At 37.0% G+C, this 20,224-nt stretch overlaps 1 protein-coding gene across 3 annotated transcripts in view; it reads right to left on the bottom strand.

Annotated features, from left to right (window-relative positions):
• top2a (DNA topoisomerase II alpha) overlaps positions 1-19,688 on the bottom strand; it is a 182,634-nt gene extending 162,946 nt beyond the window's left edge. For 2 of the 3 annotated variants that reach the window (XM_089121899.1, XM_089121900.1), the window contains exons 1-2: positions 19,514-19,654; positions 332-448 (exon numbers count right to left, since the gene is read on the bottom strand). In XM_089121899.1, the coding sequence (XP_088978025.1) occupies positions 332-406 (75 nt within the window). In that variant the 5' untranslated portion in view covers positions 407-448; positions 19,514-19,654. Of the gene's footprint in view, positions 1-331; positions 449-19,513 lie in introns of all 3 variants that reach the window. The other variant, XM_039685302.2, reaches the window with a different exon arrangement.
• Between the last annotated feature and the right edge of the window lie 536 nt (positions 19,689-20,224).

The raw sequence follows: 20,224 nt of genomic DNA, 5'->3' as shown, positions 1-20,224 counted from the left end.
ATAACAGTCTGAAACGATTCAGAATCGCTCGGACCGCTGTCACTGAATCATCTGAAGCGGTTTCTCAGTCAGTAACAACAAATAGAGAACAAAATAGCGCTGGTTTCAGTTGTTTCACTAGTTTACTTTGAACTAGGCAGCACCGCCTAATGGATAACGAAACGCAAGCTTAAAGGAGTTGCGTTTAATCCCAGTCCAAGACACTATTATTAAACAGCATTGCACCATCCAGTGAGAAGCGTTTCAATTGGACACTCCTCTCTGTTTCAAACCACAAATCACTCAATGATTTTAACTAGTTTTAAATCGAATGAAACAGCCTTAACATTACCAGTAGGGATGTCCCAATCCTAGTGATGCACCGATGTGAAAATTTGTGGCCGATACCGATAACCGATATTAACATTGCTGTTATGGCCGATACCGATATTTACCGATGCCGATATCCCTGTATAGAAAACACACAGCGAGGATTAGGGCTGCACGATATTGGTAAAAAATGACATTGTGATATTTTATTTTTCTGCGATATATATTGTGATATAAAAACAATTTCACCAGATTACTTGAATTGCTCTATTTGGAAAGAATGAATCATTCTAGAAAGACTGGGGTAGTTTTGTCATGGAGTAAATCCGCAGAAACTAATATTAATAGAATGTTAACAAAATTTGTTAACATTCTATTAATCTATTAACCTTACACTTTACAATAAGGTTCCATTTATTAAAGTGTACATTTAATGTAAACTTTAATAAATGGAACCTTATTGTAAAGTGTTTCCGATTTATGTCTCTTGAGCTCAGTGTTGGACAGATCAGTTGTTTTAACCATTCATTAAAGTGAATCGGTTCAAAGGAGTCATTAGTTCGCAAATCGGACGTGTCATTAACGGAACCACGGCACACGTTGTGTGATTATCCAGGCAGTTTAGAACATCGCACGAGATTTGTCTCGACCTATTTTTACAGTCTATGGTCTCAACAGTCGACACAGAAAACATTTCATCAACACGATAGATTTTTAATTTATTGAAAGTGTGGTTTCACAATTCACAACCAGTAGTTCAGAAGAAAAAAACATCGGTCTTCCGACCTTTTACCATCGTGTATTCTCAAAGATATTCAGTCAACTCAATTCATAAACATGCGCGAGGGGGAGAGAGCAAGACATTTTGAAGACGGCGCGCGTGACCGGTGCTTTCACTCTCTCTTGTTCCCTCAGTTAAACAAGCGAAAGACATTTTGAAGACGGCGCGCGGGACCGGTGCTTTCACTCTCGTTCCCTCAGTTAAACAAGCGCAGCAGTCACTCATCTACATCACTTACCGGTCAAATATGGCTTTGGCGGGACAAAAATACGCATTAGGAAGGCTGGCAGAAAACAGCTCACCAGTTCCAGTCTTCGTGCGCTTGATGTTTAAACGCTTTTTTTTCTTTTGCGCTTTTAATACGCGTGCAAAAACAAACATCCCCGCCCCCACGCACGTCAAATACACAGGGATGATCATCGGCCTGTTCACATCGGCCCTATTTTGACATCAGAACGATACCGATGTGTAAAAAATTGACCAAATCGGCCGATGTTATATCGGCGGCCGATATATCGTGCACCACTACCCAATCCGATACTCAGGATCGGTATCGGCTCCATTCCAACCATTTTTTGCGGGATCGGGTATCAATCAGACGAGTCTAGTCTCTAATATCACTGTGATGGTGAGGGAGACACACCACACGCGTCCAAACCTCAGCCAGGTGGTCGCTGAATAAATCTCCCACAAAAAGCATGGAACAGCGTTGGCATTGCTTAATCCTATGACCAGTGTTCGCAACAGCTACCATTTCATTCTAGGGCTGTCAAAATTGCTCAAAAGGCATTTGCATATTCCCTCTAAAAAAACATTCGAACATCTTGTTGTACATTTTGTCAATGATGCGCATTACGTCAATATCAGGACAAATTAATAAAAAGAGATATAACTACTAGTACTAGGTAGTTTGAGTTAAAACACATTATATAATCATGTATTACTACCAAAAACAAAAAAAGTAAATCAACTAATGGCCAAGACTGCAGAGCTCACTTTGGCTCGCCCGGTCTCACAGGCACTTTCTCTCTCACACACTCAACCTCACCGTGCATACCGGTTTAACCCTCTGATGGTCTTCGGTGTCTACTGGACCCCAAATGATTTTTGCTTGAATTAAAAAAAAATGTTCTCTTTTTCCAAAATGGTATGAACCCTCCTACGGCTCTCAACACTTTCTAGATCTACAAAAAAAAAAATTTAAAATGGAACGTTATCTGTTTTTATGGAGGCGTGACAAAAATAGTCACAGACGTGGTCTTCGGGGTCCATTGGACCCCAAAAAAATAACATTTAATTTTGTAACAGAACAATATATATATATATATATATATATATATATTACAAATATTATTTTACTGTTTATTAATGTTTTTACTAGGGCTGGGTATCGATTCACATTTCAATTTCGATTCGATTTCGATTCACAAGCTCTCAGTTCGATTCGATTTCGATTCTCGATTCAATTTTCGATTTCGATTCCTGATTTGATTCTCGATTCGACTATAATGAAGATGTAATACAAATCCTATATTTATAAAAAAGAACAGTGGACATAAGTTTACTAGTGGTTAATTAATACAAGGAAATTAAGAGCCATAAACCTGTATATAAAACTCTTTTTTATTTTAGGTACACTAAATGCATACAGAGAATAAACAGGATTTTGATGCAATATGCAAAAAAAGTCAGAACAGTCGCACAGCTTGATCAAACAGTATCATGTTATTTTATGTTTAAGATAGATATAGATAAATAAATATATAAATATTTAGACATTTTTTTACATTGATCTTACCTAAATGGTAATGTAATTTTTTGTTTATTTTTGTTTTAAGAGTTTATGTATGGAAGCTTGATTTCAATCTTTGAATTAAATTGAAAAAAGTAGCACAAATAAATACAATAGAATAAAGACACAAATTAAGAGACATTTTGGGGTAGTTTTTTGGGTATGTCAGAAATACTACAGAAACTGAATAAAGTAATCCAATGTAAAATAACACTGGATAGTCTTTTTAGTCCATACTGAATTAAATACAAAGGCTTTTAATTCTGATTGCTTACAATTAATACTATATTCTGTTGTTATGACAACAGAATTAATGACTGACACAAATGGCTGTGTTCACTTTAAGAACTAGTGGGCGAATCCATACTTCATTAACTTTCTGTCACACACGTTTAATGCTAATTTAAGACATTACCGACTGTCTTTACGAGGTTACTCACCAGGACCAGAGTTTTGACATAATGTCGCGTGTTTTAACTGTTAAAGCGATATAATCCAGGGATAAAACTTTTGTTTCTGGCGAGCTGTTTGTGAGGCGGATTTAGGCTGTGCACGCAGTGAAAGACATCTCTGAAAGTGCGCGAGCACGGGATGGTTTAACATTGCTTGTAATGTTAAAAATGATAAACGTTAGTTACGATCATAGGTTACGATGCAATGCTGGCCCGATTGTTAAGTGAATATTCCGTCATATCCCGACTCCTAAACGCGTGTGTGTATCGACAGCTGCAGCGCTTGCCTAGTGCAGAGAGACGAGAAGATGCAGCACCGCGTCCGCGAGCCCTTTATATGGAAAAAAATCGATTCCGGCCGTTGAGAATCGATTTTGAATCGAACACATTTTAAAAAACGATTAATCGAAAAATCAATTTTTTTGCCCAGGCCTAGTTTTTACTCAACATTTGTGCAGTTTTTGGAGGATTTATTATATCTTTTAAATATCTATAAATAAATAAATCAGGGCTCCAGACTGCGACCAAATGGTCGCATTTTGCGACCAAATTTTGAGAGTGTGCGACTGAATTTTACATCCAGTCGCACATGTGCGACCAGTAAATTTGCCACACGTTAAACGCATGGTTAAGCGTGGAAGTGGCGCGTCAATGAATCCGTGACAAGAATCGCGCGCATAAACGTCTGTGGGAAAGAGACGGAGACAAATATCACAACCTGCTACGTGCGTCTGAGCAATAAGCGATCTATCGACTCGTTACCTAGCAGCGAATACAAACAAAATGAAAGTGGAACTAAAATACGATACTCGTGATTAGTACCGTCGAGCAGCAGCACCAGCGACCCGAACCACTGACAGTAAAAAAAAGCCCCGAACTTGCCAGTCGTGGGCCGATCTCGCTCACGCGACACTGTTAGGAGATCCAGTGAATTAATCCATTGAATTCGCTTCAGAATTAATAACATCAACACCACGAGATCCAGTGACAAAGATTCCGATTCGGCGCAGAGTTCTGTTATAAACCATGTAAGTTATAAGTAAGTTATATAAGTTATCATATCAACAGCGCTGACGTGGAAACCAGGATAAACACTTGCAGAAGGCTTTCAGTCCACTAAATCAGCAGCTCACCATGGATTTAGGCTAATGTAGTAACTTAACTCTAACCATAAATATGATAATGTGGAAGAAATAGTCAAACACTTACAAGTAGCCTACTACACATCTTTTTCTAGCACTTCAAAATCAAAACTATAATATCATATATAAATATTTTATTTTTTGTATTTTTATGTGATGACCAACACATTTTTTGTTCATCCTTCAAAGATTGTCCTAAAATAAACATTTTTAAGATTTTTTAAGACTCTTATTTAAACATTTATTTAAAAAACAATAACACCATTGTAAACAGTAGGAATGTTTATTAGCTATTGTCACTACATGTTTTCAAATTAATAGTTTTTTTTTATTTAATATTAGGCCTAAGACATTATAAATGATAACTTAAGTTAATTTCATCTACACCCTAGTGATTTATTGTCAGCCCCAGTGCTACTAGATTTTTTTTCTTTTTTTTTTTGTAGAACTCGGTGTGAGTTCTCAGTTGAGGTGGTGCTGCTTTCAAATTTGAGTCTGGAGCCCTGTGAACTTGAAATAAAACAGCATATCATAATGTTAAGTCTATTTATTATTATAGAATTTGTCAGTATTACAGTTGTTTTGGGGGAAATTTGAATAATTGCTTTGCGAGCTGATTTAAGGTGTGCCCCTAAATTTTCTGAGTGTGCTCCTAAAATTTTCAGTCAGGGGCAACAGCGCTCCTAGTAAAAAAAGTTAGTCTGGAGCCCTGTAAATAAATATTTATTTATTTATATATTTATTTATTTTATAAACAAATAAATATTTATTTATCATTGGACTCAAAATAGACAAAATTCATCATCAAAATCAGAAATAACACAGAACAGACAGAAATAACAGAAATCAAGTGGCACACTTCCAGATAGGGCTGGGCGATATAGCCAAAAAAAATTATCACGATAATTTTTTTTATATCAGTCGATATCGATAATTATCACGATATATGTCAAATCTTTATTTCTTTCAAGTTTAATAAAGGCAGATTTTTGTTCCTAAGTGAAAGTTGTATTAACTAGGGATGGGTATCGTTAAGGTTTTATCGGTATTACTACTCTTACCGATACTGCTTATCGATCCGGTACTTTAACGGTATTCTTATCGGTTCTTTTTGGTGAATTAATGCTTATTAAATCTAAAGTTGCTCATTCAAGTGCTTTTGTTGTGATTTGCATTAATGGCTGAATCGTCAGCAGATTTATTAGACTGCTGCCCCTTTAAGACCGAGAGCAAATCTAACCGGTAACTGAAGCACCATCATTTTCTCCCTATTATTTACGTCCATTTAAGACATAATTGTGTTTAAGTGAATCTCAGAGCTGGTCATTTTGACATTTTTATGTATATTTGATAGTTTAGGACACACGAAGCCCAAAGTAGGCTATACTCTTCTTGTCTCGTTGCAGTCCGTTTCGGAGCGCGCACCGCCTTGTGAACAGCGTCTCTTGCACAGGTTTTTGTGTTTTTAGTAGGCATTTTATGATCTAGCAACAGTAGAGACAGCATTTTGCAACAAATGCTGATCATGCTGATTCTGACGGTTACGTTTGGGTTTAGGAAGAACTGACACCGCTCCGCAGTGCTGTGAAGTGAAGGAAGTTGCGCTGGACAGATGATGCGTCTCGTTTTTAACGGGTGTATCTCAAATATCTTCTTATAATCTTTAGAAGCCGAAATCTAAAATAACATTAGAATAATATCCCAGATCTAAAGTGTAACCTCGTTTGAATGTTTAGTTCTGTCCTCATTGTCACTCATTAAGCAAGGGCTGTCGTGTTGCGCGTGCTGTGGCTCCGCGTGAGAGATCGCTCCTTCTCTCTCTCTTCTGAACTGCGAATAGCAAATTTGCATCACAGACAAATGGTTTAATTAAAATATAGTTTATATATAGAAATGGCTGGCGAGATAAACATGTTCAAGATAATGTCTTTATAGGAATAAATTGTAACCTACGTGTATTTACTTAATTTCTCCAGTACCGACAGCAGAACCGATAACGTCCGAGCTTATCGATACAGCGGTCTTTCAAAATTCAGCACCGGGGCCCGTTTAATACCGGGTTTCGGTACCCATCCCTAGTATTAACCAGAGCGTAAATTGTGGTGTCAGAACATATAATGACAAACATTTATGAGGTAGAACATTCAAACATTTTTCCTTAAAATAAATATCTCAATAGAAAAATATTTCTTCAGCACAGTTTGCAGTGCAGGCTGCAATATTAAAATGACATGTTTTATCTCAAAATACATATTTGACAGTGAGTTGACAGTAAATCTGCATCCTAGCTCAAGCTAATACTAAGCTAATGTTAAATTTATGTTCATTAATAAAAACAGTAACATTTTTTTTTTATGTAACGACCACATTTTTATTTGGTAAAATTTAATATTCTGCCTGAGTTGTATTAAAATTAACCATTGGTCATTCAGTCTCATGCATTTAGATGATGATAACCACAGATAAAACCAGTCATAGCCTATAACTTAGCACCTCACTATCATGGCAAAATGTAACTTTATGGTTTCTGTGGTATTTGTATGACAGTGGAACAGTGGCCCAGTGTAACAGTGGCCCAACAGTTAAATACATTATTAAATGCTGTACTTGTATTCCATAAGACATTTAATGAATGGTCTACATTAATAATATTATACAATTAAATATGTATCCCACATTTCATGGTGCAGAATATTACTTGGCTAACCTTACAGTAAATCCATGGTAGGCTAAATGGATTCAGTATCAATTTAGATTCTGACTGGATCGTTGCACGCAGTGTTTCTCCTTTTTGTCAGCGGTGTTTTATCTGCCCTAAACTGGTTTAAACTTGACATCTGTGTTCTTCGCTGAACTCAAGCGCTTCTCGCTGGATGTCTTGAGCGAGACGATCAAAGCAATCGCGTCTGCTCTAGCCATAGACATATACACTAGACGTCACCTTGGCTACGGCAGTTCATTGGAACGAATGCGTCAATAGAGCCGCCATCTTGAAACAGGGGAGCCCCTCCACTTTAATGCATCAGCGTCAATGTAGTAGACACAGGTCTAACGGAAATAAAATCACCATAAATCATCATGAATGCGATTTTTCTTGTTTTTTTTTGGTTTGTTCCAACGGTCAGACATGTATTTATCATTGATTCCAGAAAGAAAGAATTTTTTTTTTTTTTTCAAAAACACTCTTCCTAGTTCAGATTTCATCCGTGAACATCATACACTGCACAAAAGTCCGCCACCATCAATGAATTCGACGTAAAGTCAAAGATAGCAGCGTTACCTAGCCACTTCCTATGACAAGTTCAACGGTTCAAATGAGTTTCGTTCCGCTTTTGGCGCATAAACATTATCGAACATTTATCGACCTCTTGATATCGTTTTATCGAGAAAAATTATATCGCGTCTTCGCGATAATTATCGTTATCGTTTTATCGCCCAGCCGTACTTCCAGAAATGCAAAAAAACGTCCACAATCCAAAATTATCATTCACACGTGCACACACACAAACACACACATATAGAGGAATACAATATACAGGAATAAATACAGACTAGTGATTAAAAAAATCCGTGGTTGTCAGTTGAGGTCATGGGTCAGTAGGGATTTTTTTTTTTTTTTTTTCCCAGTGGCAGCAAGGGATGGGTAGGAAATTATTCAGGGCTCGACATAAAAGGGATAGTTCACAAAATTATTTTTTGATATGTTTTAGCTTACCTCAAGGGCATCCAAGATGTAGGTGTTCTTGTTTCCGCAGTATTTTCAATTTTGATATTTTTAGGTCAAACCTAAAAAATATCAAAATTGAAACTACTGTGGATATCAAAAATTAATTTCAAAGTGAACTATCCCCTTAAGCCTTTTCACATGCTTGTCCTCCGGACAAGTAAGTAAATCTGTCAATCACTTGTCCGAGTAAAAAAGTTGCTTGTTCGGATTTTTAAAATTTATTTATTTTTTATTCTGAAGCAATATTCTCATCAGTGTTCAATCAGCTTTGATATTTAAAAAGGCATATTGTAATATCTGCACCTTTAAGGGCATCCCCTCCCCTAATATTATTATTATACTACAAGCTGATAGCAAATTGGATAACTTCAAGTTACTGCTGAGCCCTAATGGTATGTTTTTATCATACAAGGTGTGATTTCTGTATGCATTTTAATCTGGGCTCATCTAGTTACACTTTTTTTTTTTAAGTGCTTCATAAATGTAAATCCTCATTTATTAGACTGTGAACCAATCATTTTACTACACTGTTTACGGAGGTGGGCACAAATACATCAAAAACAATTTTGTTACAAAATACAAATACTGGCTCATGAAATGTAATAAAATACAAAATACTGATGTGAAAAATGTATTTAAATATAATACAAGTAATTAGTATTTTGAAAATACAAAAATACTCCCACAATAATCTTAAGTCTTTTTTTATTATTATCACTGACAGGTCAATAACACATAGTAGCAATAACATATTGTGCATCTAACCTGGACATTCCCATTGCCAACATCAGACCGAACTGTAGCAAAAGACATTTACTATGGTGATTTTTCTTAAGTATTTCAAATTCTCTAAATACACTCCCTCAAAATATTTTGTTACAAACTACATTTTATTTTTCCACACCTGCAAAATACAAGTAACAAAATACACTAAAGTAATTAAATACGTATTTAAAATACATTTAACTGAAATACTGCCCATGTCTGACTGTTTACAACTATGCTCATCTGTTTCCCCAGGTAATCCCAGATCCTCAGCCCTCCTATGAGAGACATCTTGACCTGATCTGACTATGCCCGGACACATCTATTCTGCTGAAACAATGAAAATTCCTTTTGTTTTTTTAAGGTTACTCATAAAAACCTTTTAATGTTTTGCTCACCTGATTGGCGGAGCACATTTCGTGTTGAAAAATGTGACTATAGAAGCCTTTTATTAGGCTTTATGAGGCTATTAATACACAGGGTTATGTCTGGCCTTTCTCTTATACATCCATGGTCTGGCCTGGCAGTGTTTATTTTTAAAAACGATTCGAAGCATTTATACTAGGGATGCACCGATCCACATTTTTTCACTTCCGATCCGATCCCGATACCTGACTTTGGATATCGGCCGATACCGATACTTTTCCGATACCAGTGCTGTGTTTGCTTTAATATTATTTATCATTATTGTTGATTTTATATGATGCTGAAATAAACACCTCTCTACAAGCAAGGATGATATGTACGTATACATGTCTATATATATATATATATATTAGGGGTGTGCAAAGCAGCCGCTATTTGTATTTGTATTTGTATTTGTTCAGGGAGGAAAAGTATTTGTATTTGTATTTGAGTAAAATTCAAAATAGGCATAAAAATCTTTAAAAATACTTTATAGTGTATGGATTCTTTAATTATATCCATTATAATAATTATGGATATGCAATATTGGTTGATTTTTTCTATAAATCCAGCAATGAACATGTAACAAGAAAAGTCATTGAAAAGAAAATAACAGTCAGCCATTACCTCATGAACCATGGTTAAACCAACAACTAATAAAATACAATTGTGAACATTATGAACCCCAACACCACGGTGGAGGACGCTGTGCAGACAGAATAAGTTATATGGATAATTTATAGTGAGGAGGTTGATTATGAGCCCGACGCGAAGCCTGAAGGGTTTTCGCTATAACTACGCCTCGCTCTACATTACCCCGCTTATTACATGGCTACCTACCAAATAAATCAATAATTTGACTCAAAATATGGATATAAAAAGGAGTTTATTGATTTAAAAAACGATTGTATCGCTCCCGCTAAAAAAAGAAAAATAGTCCGTTCTGTCTCTACGTTTAGAATCCATGGCAACGCTCTGTTTTTCATAGCAACGGTGTGTTATACTTATAAGCAGGGGCCTGTTATAATAACAGACCGCATTCTACATTGGAATTCAATCAAGCCATGAAACAAATAATTACCGTTACCGAGCTAACAGAGCTACGTAAACAGAGCGAACATGAAAGCACCCGTCTGCAGACGTCAATAATGGAATATACTCCCGATCAAACTCCGCTTCCCGAAAGTTATAAACTGCCACCGGAACATAGTTAAGGTACAAACATCTATTAAACAAAAATAGTGATGCAGTTAAGTGTTTTTTTTTCTCGCTCAGCCGAGCCCTCTCTGTTGCTGTGTGGAGCAGCCTGTCAGTCACCTCTTCCTGAACGTCACTCACTCAACTCGCGCACTGACTCAAGTCACTCAACTCGCGTCTCGTGAGGAACGCAGCTTTTTGATATAAAGTATTTCTTGTTCCCGAATACAAATATTTTTTTAAGTATTTGTTCGGAATAAGTATTCGTAAAAAACACATTATTTGTACCTTTCCGAATACCGTATTCGGATTCGGCTCCACCCCTAATATATATATATATATATATATATATATATATATATATATATATTCGACAATAGATAGACAATTAAACAAAGATACACATTATACAGGCCTACACAGTGCTTTAATTTCAGGAAGGTCTACTAACATTATTCAGGTACGGTCTAAAAAGAATTATAATAAAGTAATCAAAAGTAAAATAGCACTGCAAAGTTTATCATAGATAGATTTATGCTTATTAAAGCTGAAGTTATTCATTCAAGAGCTGTGAGTGATTTTCTCTTTGCCTTTGGTTGTTTTATTCTCAGTAATGTCGCAATTGTAACATTTATACTGCTGCCCCTTTAAGAACTAGTGCGAATTTCATAGTCTACTGATGCACCATATTTTCTCCCAACTATTTCCATAACTACGTTCATTTTAGACATAAACGGTTTAAGTGTTAATCTCCAAGCCGGTTGTTTTGACATTTTTGTGCAGGCTACATTTGATCGTTTAGACGCATATGAAGCCCAAAGTATAATTTGCTTGTCTGTTTCGGAGCACGCGCCGCACTGGGAACAGCATCTCTTGCGCAAAGTTTGTGCTTTTAATAGCTCTTTTTATTATTAAAAGCGTCCCGCAATTTAGCAACAGCAGAGACGGCATTTTACAACAATCACCGATCGTGCTGATTCTGTCTTAAAGTTTGAGTTTTAGGGAGAAATGACAGCGCACCGCCGCGATGGGAAGGAAGTTGGCTAGACAGAATGCGGCTATTGTTTTTAATGTTTTTTTTTTACCTCAATATATTATTTAATCTTTGGAAATCAGACTAATATCACAGATCTAAAGTGTAACAAGGCTACGTTTCCTCTGTCGTCACTCATTAAGCAGGGCTGTCGTGTTGTGCTTGCTGTGGCACTGCGTGAGAGATCTCTCTCTCTTTCTCTTCTGGATTGCGAATTGCAAACATGCATCACAGACAAATAGTTTAATTTATACGGCTTTACAAAAACATTGCATTTTGCTGTCTTGCTCTGCTGCGGTGTTTCCAGTGTGAAGTATTTCCACCATAGGATTTCCACACAGCGAACATGTTGGTAGCTCAATGCTATCCTGCTAACTGGCTGCAAACTGCGGAATGGATTTCTTGAGTAGGGGTCTGTGTGTCTCATTGAGCCCTATTTTTTACAGTCTATGATTGAGCTGCACCTCCGTTCAGGATATCCATTCCACAGTTTGCAGCCAGCTAGCAGACTAGCAGGCCCGGGGAATCCCTTTTGGAGTCATTTCAGCAGCCAACGTTAAAGCGCAGACATGGATCATAAATATCGGATTTCTCTGCAGGTTGGATCGGAAAAATCCGATACGTGAATTACGCTGGTATCGGTCCCGATACCGATACTGGATCGGATCGGCCCCATCCCTAATTTATACCATGATTTATCCAAACATATGAGGTCAAACAACAACTAGGCTACACTTAACCAATAACCATTATAAAGCTGCCTTACAAACCTTCAACTTCCTGTTATGTCTTTTCTTCTTGCTGGCTCTCTAAATATTTCTTTTGTTAGCATACTGCATATAGCATTCTCTATGATAACCAACATGAATTGGCACATCTGGAATGTGGCCTTCTGTGATTTCTAGGGTTGGGAACCGAGAACCGGTTCTTTTCCAGAACCGGTTGTGTTTTTGAAAAAATACCGGAACCGTGCAAAATTCCTAAGTTTCGGTTCCGAAAACGGTTCTGATGCCGATGCGATATCATCATGTGGGCGAAGTGCTGGGAGTAGAAGACGCCGTCTTCTTCCTAAATGACAAAAACTTCACCACTGAAGTTGCGATTTGCTCTCACACGCGCTGCATTTGTCACACACAGACACACGCACGCTGCGCGCGCCGACCGCCGAGTCACTCTCTAGCCTACATTCAAATCTGTTTGCGCTGAGGGAGAGAGAGAGAGAGGGAGAGAGAGAGAGAGTGTGTGTGTGTGTGTGACCTCAGTGTGTTTCCCTAATGTCCACCACAGTGACCCTCAGTAATGTGTGTATGTGTGTATATATATGTTAAAACACTGTGGTATCAAACGTTCATAGAAATTATAATCTGTTACACTGTTATTTTTTGCAATTAATTTAATTTGTACATTTTAATTTAAGTTGTTATAATACTTTGTTATTTTTACTGTCTTCACTATACTATGTGTTACAAGCTTTGGCAATATTGTAATATGTACAGTCATGCCAATAAAGCAATTTAAATTGAAATTGAAATTGAAATTGAGAGAGAGAGAGAGAGAGAGAGAGAGAGAGAGAGAGAGAGAGAGAGAGAGAGAGCAGTTGTCGATATGAAACTGCTTTACAATAACACAGTCTCAATATTTATTTGTTTCACATATTCAAATGGTTTCCGTTACAGAATTAGTGAGATTATAGTTTGAGTAAACATTGACGGTAGTGGTCAAAACAGATGCAGTCCGTATATTTTTTGTGTTCAGAATTTACAAAATATATACAATGAGCGAGTGCATCATAATGTTTTTTTTTTTCAAACCGTGTTTTTGTCTTATCTTGAATCACTACGTAAAGCCTGTAATAAGCGTTAATACTCGGACTTCTTTAGACTGGCCGGCGGATCGCAGCTGCTGCGGAGTAGCCCAATGCCTGCGTGACTCGTCATGGACATAAACAGAGAGAAGTAGCTCCGGCAACAATGTTCTTCCGCAAGACGCATGCAGTTCTGTTTATTAACTGCTAGAGCGCCGATTTATCCAGTAATGAAATAAGTAAAGTCTTTATGAATCAATCATTCAAACCGTTTTCAACAGTCTTCACTGTTGGAGATACAATAAAGGAGAGGTCTAAATTATTATAGAGAATGCAGAATTTTTTAATTTCCTTTATATATATTTTTTTTTTTTTTGCAAAGATTGCTTAATAATATTTTGAGTTTGTTTACATTACCAGTCTGTTAAACTAATTTGTCATGTACTATAAGAAATAAACACAAAAAGGATTGTGGATTTTTCTCTTACTAATATTTTTAATTGAATGGGAACCGGAACCGGAACCGGAATCGTTTGGCGGAACCGGAATCGGAACCGGAACCGGAAAATTTCTCACGATTCCCAACCCTAGTGATTTCACATTTTTCCACAGCTTTTTGGTGACCAACAGTCCTGTTTTCACATCCTGTCCAGGCTGTTTTTTATAAAGTGATGAAAATGTCCTGGTTTTCAAAAAAACTGCTGGAAAAGATCAGCTCTACAGCAAAATATAGATATAGGCAAACAAGGAGGAGGAGGAAGAAAAACAGGATAAAGAGTAAGAAAACTAGGATAAAGAGTAAGAAAACTAAAGATATAAATGTATTTTGTTAGTTCGTTTTTGTAAGTTTGTGAGAGCTATTTTTGTTCAATTTGGGCCTATTTCTTTTAGTTATTTATATATTTATTTTTACAGAAGAGACATTATTTCTACCATTATTTCATTCATTATTTTTGAAACCTGTTATAATAAAACATGTTGAGTAAGCTCTGAGAAGCCTATCTGAATTTGTGTCTTGTAATATAACCATTTCATTTTCTATCCACACAGAGGAGGCATAGCTTACTTCAAATGTTTTGAAATTAATAAGACATCTTTGAGTAAACTTTGAGCATCATTTAAGGATATGTTTGCCGGGACGAGTGTCCTGTTTTTTGGTAATCAAAATATGGTCACCCTACACTCTAGTGTTGTCACGGTACCAAAATTTCAGTATTCGGTACCGATACCAGTTAAAATTCACGGTTCTCGGTACCAATTTCGGTACCAAAGCTTAGTTTAAATTTACATATATTTAAGTGTTTATCACGGTTACAAGTATGGAAACTGTACATTTGTATTATAAACACTTTAGAAAAAGATTAGATAAAATGACCTAAAATAAACAATAGTATACACTAACACATTTTTAAAGTTGTTTGTAAAGTTTTAATCCATTATTTATTTAATGCACAATGAATTAAGTGAACAAACATGAACAATCAGGTGTTTGTAATAAATAACATTTTCAAACATTAATTAATGTTGTAAAAATATATTGTTCACTCAATGTGTTGATAACCAAGTAATGTTTATGAATGGTATCTTTGTAGCATTACCATAAAACATGTTTTATTTGACTTGACTGTCCTTTTATTAATCTAAAACTGCATATTTAATTTTAAAAAGGCTTTTCAAACCTGCTGAGTTATAAAGGTAAGAATACGCCTAGAACTGGCACTGACATTAAATGACAATACTAATACCATAGTACTCTGGTGTCAGGTAGATACTACTGTGCTCATGTACTCGTAAAACTACCCCGAAAGCACTTTAGAGGCCGTTCACATGTCGCGCGTGTTTTTTAATTATATTTTTGCGCGTGCTTATTCTTTCCAAAGCGCTTGCTCTCACGCGGCGTCTGTCGTTGCTATGCAACGCCAACGAGTTTTTATTAGGAGCGCGCTTGAATCACGCCTATATTTGAAATTGCGAATTTGCATGTAATCGGCCTCTTATGGCAACGTGACATTAGCCTAATCCAAAATATTTCCATATGTGGCTCTTTCCTCCTTTCGTGTCAACAAGTGGATTCAGAGAGAGAGAGCCATATCAGCGTTATGAAGAGGACGCAACTGTGCACGTTTCAGACATCGCGTCTAGAACAGAACTGGACGAACCTGGTATTCGGTACCTAGAAAAGCTGGTACCGTAACATTTTTTTTTTTTAGTACCGACTTGGTACCGAAGTACCGAGTTTTTTGACAACACTACTACACTCTAAAGAACATTATACAACTTGATCCAACTTGTTAATGAAAAGGGTATGATGTTTGTTGATGTACAGTTGAAACATGCACACAACACTCCCTATTCAAGATAAAGGGTCTTTCTTATTTATGTTAAAGGGGTGATGAACTGAGAAATCTAATTTTTCTTGAGCTTTTGATATCTAAGAGGTCATCATATTATAAGAATATCCTGTAAGTTTCAGAACTGAAAACATCCTTGCTAGTCCAATAAAAGCTTTTATTTACACCAGCCTCTGAAAACGTCTCGTTTTGAAAAGTGGGAAACTATGACGTTGAAGGGGTTAAAACACCACCCCCACAGAAGAAGATCAACACCTACTTCAACACGGCCGGTTTAGCCCCGCCCACCGATTCGCGCATTACACGCATAGCTAAGTAGTAGTGGCATGCCTGGATCGTTCTACCGAGCAATACAGAATATTTTGCAGTGCCTGGTTGTGAAAGAAGACAGTCGCTGCATAAGCTTCCTCTGGATTCCAATAGGACTTCATGGATAAACTTTATTTTTAATGACGTTCCAGCTGATGAGGGTAAAACATTGTCGTCTGTTCGCTTCATTTCACTGAGGATTGTTTTGTTTTGTAAACAAGACTGGATTTGCATACCGATTAAGAGTAAAGAACGGTGCTGTGCCGTCTATATTGGATCTGACAGGAATTGTGCAACACACGGACTCTGGGTCGAACATGTATGGGCGAATCCGGTTGCCATTTGACAACATTGGACGTTTTCCCCCACATACACCGACGGGTGAGTGAAACTCATTATAATATGCAAAACTGTTATCCACTCACAGCAGTGGGCGTTTATTTCCAAGTCTTCAGTGCGACACGCCCATAAAAAACAACCGTTTTTCAGGAAGGCTCACAACTTGGGTACAAAATAGCCTATTACTTACTCATTTTGATGTTTTTGAATGCAAAAACCAAGCGAACGTCTTAAGTCGACCTCAGACAACAATATAATAACATTTTAAAAGCCAGTTCATGACCCCTTTAAATATATAATTTTACCAGCTCTTACCAGCTCTATAGATTAGAGAGCCTAAGTCCCTCCCCTTCCGGTCGACCACCATGGGACCTTATTTTGGAAAGATATTGAATGGTAGTCAATGGCGAGAGACAACAAATATTTTGATCTGGTTTGAATTGTGCCCTGAATAACACATATGATGTTTGTCAATTTAAAAGATACATTTTAAAGTAAAGAAAGTCGCAGTTTGATGTAAAACCGTTGAGGTATAGACCCTTTTACAGTTGGTAAACATGGTGACGTTTTTTTGTGGGCGGAGCTCAGGTGGAGGCAGAAAGATCCCTCTGGCCGCTTCACTAATGCTAATTAGCAAGGATTGTTAGCTTGTTTTTTTAACAATGACTGGAGAAAATCTGATATCATCTTAATGTGTAAGGTCACTCGGTGTCCAGGACCGCGATTGTTATTTCCAAAAGTTAGTTTTAACGGACGGAACCAGATTGGCCGACCTGTAGCCGCCTACATGCTCACTCAATGCATGGACGATCTGACAGGATTAACGTACGTTACCTCGGTTGAGTGGCCTGACTTCTACACCTAGAGAAACCGATCGTAAATAGAAACTGAGGGCATATAAATCTTTAGATCCCTATATGGTCCTGAACAAGACTTGTGTGTACGATCCGCAGTTCTGCCGAGCCAGTGCCGAGACCACGACAATGTAAAGAGTGACATTACAGTGCGATTTTAATGATGTGAATATTTTCTAGAAATAAAAGTTCCAGATACAGCATATTCATTTTTCATCAATTCTTGCACCAAACACAACGAGATGACATTTAATAATAGTAACAATTATTTAAGCTCCTTATTATGTAGCCGAATCTGTGCTGTATTGTATTGGCCGCCTCCAGCTAGCGCCGTGACGTAACGTCGGCGCAAAAGGGGCCTATAAGACTGTGAAAATTCGTAATTACATAAACTACAAACCATACAGGCGCACATTTTCTCTAAATGAATGAAGCTAACTTTACTGAGGCTGTCTGTCATTGTTTCTACAGTCTTACGTTATAATCGTAATGTTACGCCGTCATACCTGAGTGTGTTGTACCAGACTGCACGCACACGAGCAGCGGATCTCGTTTCGCTTCCTGGGAGATGTAGTCCATAGAGCGATTTTCACATAAAACTAAATGTTACTCTTCTGTTGTATGACAAACTGCGACGTTTTTGACTTTCAGAATTAGCTTTTAAATTGACAAACATCATATGTGTAATTGAGGGCACAGTTCAGACAGAATAAAAAGATAAGTTGTCTCTCGCCATTGACTACCATTCATATTTTTTCCGAAATAAGGTCCCAGGAGCCGGAAGCGGAGGGGCGGGACTCTCTATAGGTCTACACAGAGAGTTGCGACACGCTCTGATGTCGCCGCAAGGCTGTCACGTGGTTCATGGAAGCCCCAATAGTTCCAAAACAGACGCGGGCTGTCCTGTTCTTCAATGGACAGACAGCAGCGATTTGCATTATTAAACGGTAAATATAAAATAAAACGCACACCAACGTACTTTTTAAGCTTTCATTGCGTTTGATTAATGTCAGTGTTGCATTTGGAGAGGCAGGGTGACAACTTAGATGGGTTTTTTTAGGCTATATTTTTGGAGGGAAAAGCTTGTGCTCATGTTCGCATTGGTAGTTGCACTGGCTTTAGAGTCTCTAACTTAACTTTTCCATGTCATTCATCTGATGATGGACGTCTCATTATATTTAATTTAGCACAACTGGGATGTAGGTTATTGATTCCCGTGATCTTGCTTATAAATTCCGATTCAGCCATTAGCCTACCGTGATCACGCAAAGACCTGTGGACCGGTGGCCCGTTCAGGATAACAATCACGACAACCAACGTAAAAAAAATAAATAATTACCCTGTGCATGTACAAATGAATGATTTAGGAGGGATATAGACTGATCCCATGACGTAGCAATGACCATATTTACAGTAATGTTCGGTAAATTTTAACTTTTAGGTATCTTTTCTTATTTGAATGTACTTTATTTTGTATAGTGCTATAGACCATTTAATATGCATGTCCTGAATAAAGATATGATGATGTTCCTAAATATGATCCATAACTGTTGGGATTCAATTCAGTGGCTAATGTAGCCCTTCATCCTACCCTATTCATAGACTAAACCATTCATCAGAAAACGCACACAAATACATTTATACGAGGTACTATGTATTGGCCTACACATGTTTCAATCACACATAATAACTAACCCTAGTAATAACACAGATCCATATATGATAACGTTCCAGAAAGGGTCTAAATTAACTCAAAACAAGGAACGCATCAATTTTATCGAACTCGTTCCTAACATCAAAATACTCAATATACAACGCAATGCAAAAAATGTAGCCTACAGAACAAACAAAAGTTATGCGTTCCCAACCCCCTATAAACGCACAAAGTTGCGGAACATTCACTAACGAAAAACACATCAGCTAAATTAACGTTAAACTCGAGCAAAAGTATGACCGAAATATTGACAGTGGGATAACGTAACTTACACAAAAATAAAACCCTAACATCTCAACGCTAAAGTAACGTTAGTTAACTTACGTTTTAAGTAAGTTAAGTAACGTTATAATGTTACTTGGACAGTATGAACAAAAAGATCAGTCTATCACAACCTCGAGGCCACTATAAGAAATGTAGCAGCTAACGTAATCTTTCATTTTGTGATGTTAACAAAAAGGACGAGTAACTTACGTCGTTTACAGCTCAACGAGTCCGATGCTTATGATAATTTTAATACAAGTTAAAAATTAATTTACCTTCAAGGGTCCTTCTGTTCCTGCCATTCTCACTGTTTAGCCTCTAGCACGAAATGGTATAAATCCAACTTTAATCTATGCAGATTTGTCTTCTACTGCTATCAAATCACTCCTCAAACTATCTGATTTAAAGTTAAGACTGAGCACATGAACTAATCCACCAACACGCGCGCGACTATAACAACGACTCTCACTAACCGCCTTTAAAATTTCAAATCACACATGTATCCTCCTCCCGCCTAAGTCACTGGCCAATCACTGTAAGGTGTGGTTTGGGTTTTTGCATCCTTAACCAATGGCGTTATAGATTTTAAACAAAGACCCGCCTGCTTTTTATAGGTCCAATAACAAAAGAGATAACCATTTATCCGATGAAAATTGTGGGTCTCTCTCACGGTCAAGAAACAAGCAAAATGGTATAAAAGTAAATTGAGAAAAGTGAGAGTTTGAGGATGAAATATATTAAATCACATTTAGATGTGTATAATTTTTAGCCTATGAAATTACAATATTTATTAAAGAACAATTATATTTAAAGGCAGTCACTTTTTTTTTTTTTTTTTTTTGCAGAACAATACAAAACTACTAACACAGGGAAGTAAGGCGGTGTACAAACAAACAAACAAACAATAGTACCTAACAGAAAATAAGCATCCTGGGTATGCATACATCAAATTATGTAATACATAAAAAAAGAAAAGCATAATTTTA

This window comes from Pimephales promelas, chromosome 17 (assembly GCF_988280905.1).
Source record: "Pimephales promelas chromosome 17, fPimPro1.hap1.1, whole genome shotgun sequence".
In the NCBI taxonomy this organism is placed as follows: domain Eukaryota; kingdom Metazoa; phylum Chordata; class Actinopteri; order Cypriniformes; family Leuciscidae; genus Pimephales; species Pimephales promelas.
The sequence above is the reverse complement of the archived record's forward strand: the minus strand, read 5'-3'. Positions and strand labels throughout refer to the sequence as shown.